The 14,833-nt window shown below is 33.9% G+C and overlaps 1 protein-coding gene across 3 annotated transcripts in view; it reads right to left on the reverse strand.

The window, feature by feature from the left end:
* Positions 1 to 239: 239 nt before the first annotated feature.
* The window catches only part of LOC149780967 (serine/threonine-protein kinase OSR1-like), a 79,708-nt gene continuing 65,114 nt past the window's right edge, over positions 240 to 14,833 (reverse strand). For all 3 annotated transcript variants that reach the window (XM_089938079.1, XM_089938078.1, XM_089938077.1), the window contains one exon: positions 240 to 10,287. In XM_089938079.1, coding sequence (XP_089794205.1) covers positions 10,210 to 10,287 — 78 coding nt within the window. In that variant the 3' untranslated portion in view covers positions 240 to 10,209. The remainder of the gene's footprint in view (positions 10,288 to 14,833) is intronic.

Here is a 14,833-nt window from a genome sequence, read left to right on the forward strand (position 1 = left end):
GCCCCCACCCCCATCGTGACCAGTTCGTTACCATTTTATATTTATTGGAATATGGCCAATTTACCCCTCAAGGGCTCGTTACAAATAAAATTCAAGAGTATCAGTCAATGGATAGTTCCAAGTCCTTAACATCACACATGGACGATGAATGACCGACCAGAATCATAGGAACTTTGGCTAGCATGCACAATCGGGGATAAATAAGATTTAATCCAAAAAAAGACACAAAACAAGAAAAAGATGTTTCTTACTTTATTTGAAATGAACATGTCGTCTTCAGTTTGTTAGAACAGTTTTATTCAATAACTTTAATTTCCTGAATCTTCTTCCAAGACGCTAATACAAATAAACTGCAAAAATGAGTAAAGGAAAAAAACTATGAAGAAGTAAAATAAATTAAATATATGCCTTCCTTTGCTAATTTTTCTGACACTGCAACCAACTACGTAAAAATCAAAGTAATATGTGGCAACTTATTTACAGTTTTCGACAATTTTCCTCAAAGTGGTATATTTTTATGTTTATCTTCGATTTACAAGCAATCAAATCATACACTGGAAGATTTCAATGTACACTTTAATCATACATACAATTACTTATTTTCAAAATGAGGTATTCTTTCTACTCAGTCTTGAATGAATTCTCTGCCACACATTTAACTTGTATAACAAAATGTGTATATCTCAAACAGTTATCCAAAGCTCACATCTCTAGAAAAATGCTCTTTAAAGACTTCTGATGTAATTATAAATTCACAATGAAAAGTAAGGAAGGAAGGGAATGACTCAGTACAACATGCCCTATTAAGCTAACATACAGCAGTTCTCATTATAAGGCGGGTATGCTCATGGATTCTATTTCATTATTCAATAGTAGACTTATTATGCATATATACTTCATTATCAGGCAGTCTCATTATAAGGTGTTAAACACTACTGCTCCAATGGACAGTGTTATAATGATAGAGTACTGTACATAAAATTCATTACAAGACACCCATTATAAGGTGGTATAATCCATGGCTTAAATGGACAGTGTTATAATGATAGAGTACTGTACATAAAATTCATTACAAGACACCCATTATAAGGTGGTATAATCCATGGCTTAAATGGACAGTGTTATTATAGAGTACTGTACATAAAATTCATTATAAGACAGTCTCATTATCAGGTGGTATACTCCACGGCTCCAATGAACAGTGTTATTATAATGATAGATTACTGTACATAAAATTCATTATAAGATAGTCTCATCAGGTGGTACACTCCATGGCTCCAATGAACAGTGTTATGAGAGAGTACATCTGGCTGAGTACCTGTACATATTTCCTTTTTCTTTTTCTCTTCTTTTTTTTGAAACTGGAATAAAGCATCATAAATAAAAGGGATGGACTTACAAATAATTGTCTTGATATTTCTATAGTTCTCTTCTACACCTGAGTATTACTGACATGAATGACCTTGCATATTTGATTAACTTAGTTTGTGATAAAAACATACCACTATAAAAAATACTCTCTTAATTTCTCTAAACCAGCTACACTATGAACCTAACTTTGTATAAAACATGAAAGTCAACACTCCGAAACATCCCCAACTCAAAAACGTTATTTGCTATCCAAGCTTAATTACCTCATAATCTTGGATTAATATTCATGAAAATGTTTAAAACTGTCTAATGACAATAATGATTATACAAAGTTGGTAAATGCACTGAGGGTACATGTCCTTAAAGGTTTCTGGCACTTAAACTACCTCATAGTGCGCTTTTGTAAATCATGGAAATATGAAAATAAATGCAGTCAATATTTTTTATCTCAATCAATAGGTCATCATTTTAAAGGCTGATATGAATCAATCATCCTTACTGAAGACCAAGTTGAATTAATTCAGGTACTGAGATGGTCGAAAATGAATGAACTAAAGCCTAGTTTAACATAATATTTTGTGTAACAAAATAGGCAAGACCAAATACAGCTTCAATAATTATTTATCTTCTTACGACTAAATTTTAAAATGTACTAAAAAATTAAAAAGTACAGAGAAAAACAAAGGTAAACTATAAAACTGTATTATTAGCTCTAAGCTTAAAAAACATTTTTTTCACAAATATAAATGTTACTGTCAAATAATGCTTATGTTTTAGTCATATCTGCAATGTACTTAATAAAAGTGCAATGTTTACAAGAGCCTTACACATTTACATTGAGCTCAATAACTGAAATTAATAAATTTAATTGACACCAACCCGATTTCCCTCTCTGTACCTTAAAAATGTAATTGACACCAACCCGATTTCCCTCTCTGTACCTTAAAAATGTAATTGAGACCAACCCGATTTCACTCTCTGTACCTTAAAAATGTAATTGAGACCAACCCCATTTCACTCTCTGTACCTTAAAAATGTAACTGAGACCAACCCGATTTCCCTGTCTGTACCTTAAAAATGTAATTGAGACCAACCCGATTTCACTCTCTGTACCTTCAATTCTCTCAGTTAACAGCTAAATGTAGGTCAATGGCAGTGTGCAAAATTCAGTTGGGAAGACATATTCATCTTTAAAAAGCCTAAATGTAGGTCAATGGCAACGTGCTAAATTCAGATGGTAAGAGACATTTGTCTTTAAACTGCTGAGACATAGGTCATCAATAATGCAGTTCAGTTGGCAAGACTCAGTTAACAGCTAAATGCATGTCAATGGAAGACACATCTGGCTTAAATAAACCTAAATGTAGGTCAATGGCAATGTGCAAAATTCAGATGGTAAGACACATTTGTCTTTAAACTGCCTAAATGTGGGTCATCATCAATATGAAGTTTAGGTGGCAAGACTCAGTTAACAGCTAAATGTAGATCAATGGCAATGAAGAGTTCAATTGGCAGTACAAATTTGATTAATACAGGACAAACAACTTTAGCTTCATCAAAATATTGTCCCACATTGCTACCAGTTTCTATGAATCGCATCTGCTGATACATCACTGCTACCGTATCTATCAACAGTATGTGATCATACAACATCACACTGCTGCTGTCTGTTTCAATAGTATCTGATGACGCAACATCACACTGGTACCCTATGTTTCAATAGTATCTGAAGATACACTCTGCAAGTTTCAAATAGTATCTGATGATACATCGCACAGTTATTGTTCGTATGAACTGTATCTGATAATACAACAACACATTGCTGGTGTATGTTTCAATGGTATTTGATGATACAACATGACATGGGTACTCCGTCTGAATAGTGTCTGATGATACAACATCACATTGCTGCTGTCTGTTTCAATAGTATCTGATGATACATCACATTGCTACTGTATGTCTGAATAGTATCCAATGATACAACATCACATTGCTACTGTATGTCTGAATAGTATCTGATGATACAACATCACATTGCTGTTGTATCTTTCAATAGTATCTGATGATACAACATCACATTGCTACTGTATGTCTAAATAGTATCTGATGATACAACATCACATTGCTACTGGATGTCTGAATAGTATATGATGATACATCACACTGGTACTGTGTCTTAATAGTATCTGATATACAACCTCACAGTGCTGTTGTATCTTTCAAAAGCATCAATGATACATCACATTGCTACTATATGTCTGACTAGTATCTGATGATAGAACATCACACTGCTATTGTATGTCTGAATAGTGTCTGATGATACAAGATCACATTGCTGCTGTATCATTCAACAGTATCTGACAATACGTCACATTGCTGTTGTATCTTTCAATAGTATCTGATGATACAAAAGTTCTTATGTCATGGCTGCAACTTAGGTTTACACAGTTACCAATGTCAATTTTCAAGCTGATGCGCATGTAGCAAACAAGATCAGGAACATATCAAAAGTTCCATTCTGTTCACATTCATATTTGTAATTTTTGCACCAATTTATCTCCATTAAGGACAAAGATGTTACTCAATAGACATCATTTCAATGTCACCTTTGTACTTTCTTATACAAAACGTCAAAACCTCTCTCCATGTTTATGAAAATAAGTCTCTTTCGTTCTAGATTTTGGCTTCAAGTGTAATTGAAAATATCAAGTTCAAAATTGGTTGGTAACCAGAAGGCACCAAAAGTTCCATGCAAATTAAGACTGACTGAGGAAGTATATTTGAATTAATTAATTACCCAACCATATCACAACAACTTGTAAATGAAAAAACACAGCTTTATCTCATCATGGACTGAAAATTAGGCTAATTAGCCTTCCTCTACAACCAATTAACAGTAATAGGTGGTCATTAAGGTGTTAAGTTTCACCTGTCAGTCTCTATGTTAAGTGGTTTCAAGTGACTAACAGAGATTCTGACCACATGAACAGGCAAATTCAGATTAAAGGAATGGGGTGTGGCATGTATAAAATATCCTTAAAATGACCAAGGTTATGTAATCAGAAAATTTATGAAAGTGCTTAATATTGTAAGATTGGTTATATATAATCAGGAGTATGCCATTTTTCCCCATATCTTAGGTGCTATAGTCTGTAATAACTTATTTAATTACATCTATTGTCTTTTTGAGCAAATCTTTGTATTGTCAACATAAAACTTACAAACTAGAAAGAGCAACATGCCCCTGAAAAATAGAATCTCTGGTTTATGTTCAAATCTGTGCTTTTTGCACACTGAATACAGCAGAGATAAAAAGTATAAGTACTGATGCATGACAACTTTTATCATGGTTTGGATCATTAACAGAATAACAACTACGATTATAAACAAAAGAACAAAAGAAACAAAATACATTATTTCACACAAGTGGTATGACAGTTTACATGCACATATATTTTAAAACAATATATAGGGTAGGAGACAGTACATGGTGAAAATCTGAAAAAATGCAATCTGTGCTATAAATACCAACTGTAAGACAAGTGTGCATTTGAGCCATTTTCACAAAACAAAATGTATATTATTCTTCAGATTAAAGTGATCAATGTACTCACTGACCCTTTTTAAGTACCAAGTTTTCAGTAAAGCTGATTCAAAGTATTGTCTCAGATGCATTATCTAAACAAAAAAAGAACAGAAAAGAAATTGATTCAAATGACAATCACATGATAATAACAGCAGCTCATTTGTGCCGACAGCTTTGTTTGGACTATGGGTTCTTATTCTGTAGTGCAGTTCTACACTTTTTCCACTCCATGTTTATAATTGTGCTACAACATAAATAAATGCTCAAATTAAAATCAAAAAGTTTATAAGTATATGGATTGCAATAAAAGTCAATATTTCTAATTTTGCTGTACACTGTCCAAACATGGAATCAGTTTCAACTATTCTACCTTTGAGAAAAAGTTTGTTCTCAAACACAAAAGTTGCATTCTAACCCATTCATTTCAAAAGCAAAGGTACTGAAATTCAATTTGAAGATTACTCTTCATTTTATTGATCAAAGTTCAAAGGAAATGGACCATCTGACTGAGTATCAAAATGTCTACTTAACCCCCCCCACCCCCACCCCGAGAAAGAGTTTGTGCCCAACACGATCTACAATCTTGTCCCAACAATGTTTACTCCATGTTATTCACAAAATGAATCTACATTTCTGTTTTGATAACATATAAATAACAAAAGGTTAATTGTTTTGATATATACATAAAAAAGATGTCAACATTCCATTAATATTACACTATGTTTTTCAGTGATGATATTGAAAATAAAGAAAACCAAGACAAAAAACCTACTAGTGATGTGTGCATCATAAAGGGCCCCAACGTCTACAATTTGCTGGCTTGTGTTTTAAACTAAAGAAATTTTATTCTTTTGGAAAACTGAAGTGTTTTGGAGATCGGCATTCAGGGGCCACAACTCTTGGAAATGACACGAGATGCTGAAAATCAACTCTTCTAAAGATTTCATCAATACAAAGGTTCATGACAACAGTGGCTGAAATTGCAATATTCCTTAGTCTAACTGTACTGTGAAAAGCAAAGTTAGAAGGACTAGCAATCAGGGGAAACAACTATTCTAAATGTTTATGCAGAACACTTAAAATTAAACTCATTCAAGTCTTTGTCAGTATAATGCAGCACTTCAAATCTGACTGCAAAGGAATAAAGCTTATTATGCTTATAAGCTGGAAACTGATTAAGATAAAAGGGTATTAAAAAAAGGTCCAAGCTCCTGCGAATGACATCATGGAATGCTGGAAATGAAACTCACTCAAATCAGATTTGAAATCAAATGAATTCTGATGAAGTTATCTTGAAGAAACCAAAGTAGGGAGGAAAGGCAATCAGGGGCCACAACTCCGAGGAACAAAACAAGACTAAATTCTTAAAGATGTATGCAAGTCTATGAGTCAATCCTCAAAACAAATTGCATCAAAATATTTTCCCTTGTTTGTGAGCTATGCCAGTTATGAGCAACATCTTATGTAAAGTTATAAGGTAAACTGTCATGGGCCATAACTCTAGTCCAGGAGTCAAAACTAATAAAACATACATTTAGGTCTTAACACAATGTACACATCAAAATGAATCCAAATATGCTGACTGCTTCCTAGACTATGCCAGTTACAAGGAATGGTTATGGTAGATATGTAACATGGATGAAGAATGGCAATTACTTCATCAAAATTGACCCTGAAAAATGGAACCTTAAAAAAAAACGTCCAATGTAATAGGCAACTCACCTACTGAATGGTTTCCAATTATGTGCATGTGGTTCAGAGTTATGCTGGTCACTAGCAACATCCTATGTGGAGATGTCAAGTTAACTGTCAAGGGTCATAACTCATTTCAAAACACAGCTGTTGAGACAAATTCCACAAATGCACATTCAGCGCAACAAAACAATTTGATTACCAAACTGCTCAACGGTTTCAGTCATGGAGATGCAATACTAATGAAAAATGGTCAATAATTCCATTCAAATGGGACCTTAAAAGACAAAACCACAAGAAGTGTGAATGGATCAAGTTATGGACTGACAAACATGTAAACAGAAAAGATTACTACAGTAATCCTGCATCTTAACATGGGGCCCTAATTATACAATAATTCTGTGCATAGGTAAGCAAAATTTAAATAACAGCAAGAACCAACAAAAAGGAGCAATACTAGAAACAAGCATACATAAGCTGTTTGGATTAAAATATGGCAACAGTTTGTACTACAGTAATTATGTTGAGTACATAAAAACCATTAACATGACTGCCACTCCTAAATCATACACCACTAACAATGCAAACAAGATGTAAAATGCTTACAATTTGCCAGACATATTACCAAATTCAAATAATTAACTGATTAAAAGCATCTTAAAGGGGTAGTTCATGCAGGCCCTTGACTATAACTCCCAACACTGGTGCTAAAAACAGTAAGCAATTTTTTTTTGTGAATACACCAGTGCTAAAAACAGTAAGCAATTTTTCTTTGTGAATATTTTTTATAACGTTATGCCTGAAGTGATGTTACAATTAAGACGAAGGAACTAATGCATACTATTTCTGTGTTCTCAGGTCTCAGCACCAAAGAGCAAGTCATACTGATGGAAGGCTCTTCTATTGCCATGCAAGTATGACAGTAATGCTGTGGTTCACATGTTCAACCTGGTTCAAATGGTCTTTATTAAAAATTACTTCACCTGAAAGCTACTTTTATTGAGGCAAACATCTATTTTGAGTAACTGCATTGTAAATTTGTTCTTCAAACATTTTTGGATGACAAAACATCACAAATCTTTAATACTGTAGTATGAGGTAGATGTAATCAATTTTTTCTTTGGAACTTCATATGAGTAAGGAAGATAAGACAATCTTTTATCGATGGATTATTTCAGGTAAGAACTTGATATTTATGCACAAATACAGATTACAGGCTGATATATGGTGGACTAATTCACTCATTACTGAAATCAATGAAAATATTTCCTGTACACCTTGAACCAAAATAACAACACATTAATTCTTAATACATTACTGAAATCAATACAAATATTTCCTACATATCTTGAACCAAAGTAGTGAGATATATATAGCCACCCTGCCTGAAAACCTACAATTTGCAACTTAAAGTGTTTATTTCTGGCTGTAATGATGTACAACATTGCCGCTGTCTTGAATAAGACCCCTTGTGAGAGTGACAATCCTGTAACAATGATGTATATCATAGCAGTTGTCTCTCCTTGCAAGTGAAAATTCTGTAAGACAAGCTCTTATTGTAGAATTACAGTCGATGCATGTCTAGTAGGTCAACTCTGTATGAAAGCCGATACATATATCCATAAAATCACTGGTGCATCATACATCATCACTGTATTTCTTCCACAGAGGTTATCCGTGTGCACTACACCATTTGTAGATTATCCTTCTTAATACTGGAGAATCATTTTTCTCAATCACCTGAATGGTCAAGTATGCAGAATCATAAAATTACCTAAATGGATCTCATGCAGAAATTTGGGGTAGCATGAAAGGCTTTTATGCCAAAATCTGGGATGACCTGAATGGAGCTCATTCAGAAATTTTGAGACAGCCTAAATGGATCTTTTGCAGAAATTTAGGTTAGTCTAAGTGGATTTCATATGGAAATTTTGGACAGCCATACTGGATCTCATGCAGAAATTTGGGACAGCCTAAATGGATTTCAAGCAGAAATTTGGGACATTTAAATGGATCTTACTCACATTATTAGTCTCCATACATTTGTCTTCAATGCACCTTTTGTTTCAGGTGTTGCAAAAATGTTGCTCATAAAGAAAGCAGGGAACAAGTCTAGAAATTCCACTGTACATTCATGCCATCTAGTGACAAACAAGTCTAGAAATTCCATTGTACATTCATGCCATCTAGTAACAAACAAGTCTAGAAATTCCATTGTACATTCATGCCGTCTAGTGACAAACAAGACCGACAACTGAGTTCCATTACCCGACCTCCTCACAAATAAAAATGTTTGGATATTCAGGCTAACAGGAACTGGGTCAAAGGTTAATGGAGAATCAAGGTAGCTGAAAAAATGTGCCACTCATTCAGACAAGCTTGTCCAATATACGAGAGTTTTGGATTATAAGGAATGTGATGATGTTTCAAAATGTAATAAAACTACTGGAATTGGAATCTGTTTTACTTTGCTCATTCTGCACATTTCTCCTGGACCATTAATTGTATCTTGAAAAGACAGAATTCCTGTTATGAGTGCATTAGTACAGCAGCTATCTCTATTCCTCTGAAATCATGTGTATTTTGGCATACAACTTCCTTTATTTTGGACCTTGTTCATCTTGATTATCATTATTTATAAAAAAGGCTTTCACGTTTCCCAAACATGCAATTGTACAAGTCAAATTTATCCAAGAAATTTTTTATTTTGTATCTTCCTTGATACATTAAGGGTTTTTATTGCAACAAGTGCTTTATTTAAAGAAAAAGATGCACTATTAGGCCCCTGTTTCAATAAAAATAAATTTTCTACCTCCAATTCAGATCAATTAAAATTTATCTTTTAAGTTTGCTGCAATAAAGAAAAGTCTGACACTTTACATTCTGAATTTTCTTCTGAAAAGTCTTGTAATATTACGAGGAAACTTGAGTATTTTCTAAATACTTTGTTTTTTTAAAAGTCAAAAGACAATTATATACCATTCCATGATATTAAGATATGTATAGATTCTGTTCACTGTCTCTACCTCAGAACAGATCCTATTTGTGTCTTGAAAGGTGTGAAAAATATGCAGAAGAAAATGTATCTCCCTTTTAACTCTGAGGTGAAAAGTTCTTGAAATTTTTTTAAAAGGGGCTGGGTAACATTCTGTTGTTTTAAGACAATCCAAAACTATTGATAAATGCCATGAAGATTATTACTGACAATAAATTCACACAACTTACAGAAGTACCAGTTCCATATCTACATTAATAGTAGTTTAATTATCCCTTGAAACATAAGGAACCAGTCTACTGTGCATCTATCATCTGATTCTCTGTACATCAATTTTGTTTCCCTTTAAACTGGCAAGATCTGAACAGATGAACACTCCCACATTCTGGAAAAGGCATTAATCGATAACTTCAAATTCTATCAAACAGTAGAGGGAAAACGGCACATGAGTGCAATGAATCTGTTTCTGGTAAAAGACACATTCTCTGTTGAAACTATCCTCAACAAATTTATCACAGCAATATGGCATCATTGTTCTCATGTAACTGATGATGTCTCCCAAAAATCATTCATTCATGGTGAGCTGAGCAAAACCTATCAAAGACTTGTCGCAAGGAACTTCATTCACTCCACAACCAGAATTCTGAAATTTAAAGGAATAGTTTTTAAAAAATGTGACTGCATGCATACATACATGCATACATACATACATACATACATACATGTGTGATTTGGATTTTTAATGTGGCTTTAACAATTTGCCAGTCATGTTGCTATAATGTCTACAGTGTGAAAGTTTATAGTGATGTCTAGCAGTGGAGCATCATGCCGCCTGCAGACATGTAGCATTATATCCCACCCAGTCACATCCTGACACCAGGCCGACCAGTCCTAGCACTAACCTCTACTCTAAATGCTGAGTGCCAAGTGAGGCAGCTGCTAGTACCATTTTTATAAGTCTTTGGTATGACTCAGTCGGGGATCGAACCCACAACCTCCCACATCCAAAGCAGATGCTCTAACCACAAGGACAACGCAATGGTCTACACACACACAAACACATTATTATACAAAAGAATTCAAAGGAATGCTATCTTGCCTGCTCAACAGTGGTATAATCCAAAACTTTTGAAATTCAGTCATCCATGAAAAATAGGTCACTCTGGCTTGTGATGGGTAGTAATGCCCAAGATGAACAAAGACCTCAAGTTTCATAACTATACATGTGTCAGAAAATCTATGTCAGAAAATATGAGCTAAATGCAAAAATGTAATGCAATCTCTGGAGCATGCAAAATTGGTCATTGTGACCTATGTTTGCACATATGTAGTACTCTTCAATATGAGCAAATTAAGTTTCACAACTCTACACAGAAGTGTCAAAGAAAATGAACTAAATGTAAAAAAGTTAACATAATCACTGGAACATGTCACAGTGACCTGCTTCGACCCATGGTGAGCACCAACCTCCAGGTTGAATAAACCTATAAAGTTTTAATGACTGTACATAAAACAAGTCAAGACTGGTTTGGTGCTTTTATAGCTCAGTAACACATGTAGGTTATTTAGTGCTGAGGCAATTGGAGTATAATGCCTCGACCAATGACACACGATGGTAGCTGACCCAGGCTGTTCCCGATGGTAGGATTTGAACCTGCACCCTTTAAGTTATGTGTTTGGCACAACAACCACTAAGCCGCCGTGGCTCCCACAACAAAGTAAAACAATCTTAATTAAATGCAGAAACTTTGCAAAATAGTTGGAGTATGAAAGACTCACTTTTGCTCGCTGTGACTATTATCCTCTAAGTTTCATTACATTACATACAATTTAACATAATAGCTGGAATATGAAAAACAGGTCATCATGACCTACTTTTGCTTGTTGTGAGAGTATCATGTAAGTTTCATGACATTACATACAATGGTGTCAAAGAAAATGAACTAAACGCAAGAACTTAACATAAATGCTGAAAAATGAAAAGCTGGTCACAATGACCAACATATGCCCAGTGGTAAGAAGTAATAGCATTCTCATTAAGTTCCATGACTGTACATAAAACAGAGGTAAAAATTTAACATAATAACTGGAATAAGAAAAACAGGTCATTGTGAACTACTTTTGCCTGTTGTAGGTTTTACCCTAGATGATTCAGCCATCAAGTTTCAAGACTGCATATACAATGGTGTCTTACAAAAAGTGACTACTAACATATACTACAGCACCACCACCACCACAGGAAATGTGATCATTATGTCTCACCTATTTTTTGCAGATTCAACAAAAGTGAAGACTGAAGATAGTGTGTTGCATTCCTATACTATTACAAGACACAATTTCAATCACAATATAACAAAATTGTCAACAATATCAAATAATCCAAACCCTATGGTAATTTATATGGAAATAAAATTATTATAAAATCATCATTTCCTGATTGTTCAATTTGACAAAACATTTTCTGCATAATCAGATAGGTTTCAGATAGGTTCCATTTCCTTTTGAGACATGACAGTTTGTGATGTAAGCCATTTATTAATATCAGAATTTTACACAGCAGAAATTTTTAAATTTGTTTATGCCATTGTTTAAAACATTTTAAATTGTGATTCATCAGTTTTTGTATGTATAATAATTGACTGTGTATGGATAATAATTATACCCATATTTAAACATCTGCTTGAACAAATGGGTAAGAAACTAGACCCTGATGTTTGACTCATGGTTCAAAATCTTCCCTCAAACCCTGAAAGATTTCTATGTTTAACAGAATTCAAATTAAGTGTGACCTTATAGTACAAGTCACATGGGTCATATAAGTGCATTTACTGATATAAGTTCAAAAAATAATTTTATTTTTAAAACTTAATGGAAATATAGTTAAAACAAGTTTGCTCAATTGTGATTTTTGAGTGATCTACACATTAATTGTCATAAAAAAACTTCCAGATGAATATTATCAAACGCTATGGACTTTTACAATGGCAGTTTGGCATTATACTGGGTATAGAAAGTTGATATTGGATTGAACCATTACTAGTGCAGGGGGAATCAAGTATATGATCATGTGAACAAGCATTCACGTGCATCTTTTCAATCATCCTGTATGTTAAACTATGAATGGGATAGCGGAGTTTTATTCTTAGCATGTGCATATGACATTTCTTGAAAATGATAATATAGCATGATGAAAAATTTAACTAAAATAAATCGGAATTGACAGTTGTCTTTATAGTCTTTTAAGTGTATGAAAGCACATACCTGAATGGGAAAAATGGGTATTATGTACGAGTTGAAATAAAAGATATACCATACAGAAGATATAAACGAAGTTACATAATTGCCTGCAATTTACTGGACTTGTGTGCCCGTTTTTTTTCTGCCAGTGTTTCCCCAGGCTTTGTTATAAATGACATTGTCGCGTCTCTGTTTGTTTGCTGTACAACATTTTCCCGATGGCAGGCGTTTTCCCTTTTACATCATAGCGCACAATGAAAACGTTTTAAACAAGATCACCCCGCTTGTTTGACTATGCCTAAAAAATGTCAAAGTATGTTATCACTGAATTTGCTGTTAAGCATTTTTCGAAGAATTTAAATAATAACATTAAATGGAATTTGAATGGACAAGGCGCGAAATAAAGTGAATAAATGCCATTTAAAGGCATGTATAATCAATTCTCCAAAATGACACCTGTAGCTGCAAAAAGTGTCTTAGACCGCATACATGAGCTATGTGACTTGGACTATACAGCTCTTCACTGGGACAACAACCTGCACATTTTGCTACCTTGACTGAAACCCAGAACTGTTGGACATTCTAGGAAGAGATGCTATCTCTAATCAAAACAAGAGAGTTTCATCTTGTCACCAAAATAAGAAGATAGTAGAAAAGTAAGGAGGGGGAGAGAGGAAATGGCAATAGTTCAATATTTACCTAACACTTCAATATCCATCTCTCTCTCTTCCTGCTCCACTTTTCCAGGGCTTTATTTTAATCAAAATCTTTAAAAGATGTTTTCTCTAGTTGTATAAGCATTAATATGTTCACCATTTCTCAGCCTAATCTGTTCTTTATTGTTCTGATCTGAATACCCTCCTTTCACAGTTTGATGTCTGAAGGGGCATATACTTAACTAGCTTAGCCAGCTTGAAGAAGTTGGGAAACTTCTTTATGACTGTTATGTATAATTTTCCACTGGTCATAGGTAATGTTTTAGATACTTCTCTTCCAAAATAAGATTTTTCACCAGCATAAGCTCTACCAAAGTTTCTCTTTCTTGAATCACTGTTTTACTGGCTACTATGTCATTTTTTAGCTGTTTCATAATGCTGTATTAGGGTTGCAAGTCCATCAAAGCCAGAGTCTGTTTGTTCAGAAAGAGGTATTTTGATGAAATAAATTCCTTTATTTCTTAATTTCATATTTTTTTATATTTTTTACAGTTTGTCAGTCCACTTCTAAACATTCTGTATTTTAATCAGGCTTGGTATTTTGCCTTTTCAACATTTAATTTTGAAATACTGTCCTTTTCTACATTTATTTTTTAAAAACTGCTGATGGGAGGTGGCAGATGACCGACACACCATCTATTTTTGTCTATCCAGCATGTACATTGGACTCATATTTAATGCTATATTCAGGTTCAAAATCACTCATCTCCACTACCACTTTCCCAGCTCCAAAAAATGATATCCGACATCCTTCATAACTTTAAAAATCATTTTCATCATCATTATCATCAATAAAACTGACAAAATTTTAGAAAACTTCTACTGGGTACTCGTTGACCCTAATGATCAATTATCTGGTTAAACAATCAAATAGAAGTTTACTTAAATGTGTACAAACCTTAAGCTGAGTCTGCATTATTTTAAATTCAAAGTATATGATATATATCATTACCTTACGTCAACTGCTACAAAGTTCAAGAATTCATCCTCATTGTCTGATAAAGTTCTGAAATCCTCCATCATTGTCTAGTGAATCATGTGGTCTAGTCACTATAAATATTGTCTGATTCCCTTTCCTTTGTCTTACTATCATAGGCAGATACTTATTTCGAGATTGAGCTTTGTAAGTAACACTTTGATCATACAGTTTGTGAAATGTATTAAAGGATGCAACTGAACACGTGTCAGTTGTGCAGCATGACCAAATTACCACCCTCCGTTATTTGCCACTTAACC

The sequence above is a fragment of the Sinohyriopsis cumingii genome, chromosome 16 (genome assembly GCF_028554795.1).
Source record: "Sinohyriopsis cumingii isolate HCF-2022 chromosome 16, ASM2855479v2, whole genome shotgun sequence".
Lineage (NCBI taxonomy): Eukaryota > Metazoa > Mollusca > Bivalvia > Unionida > Unionidae > Sinohyriopsis > Sinohyriopsis cumingii.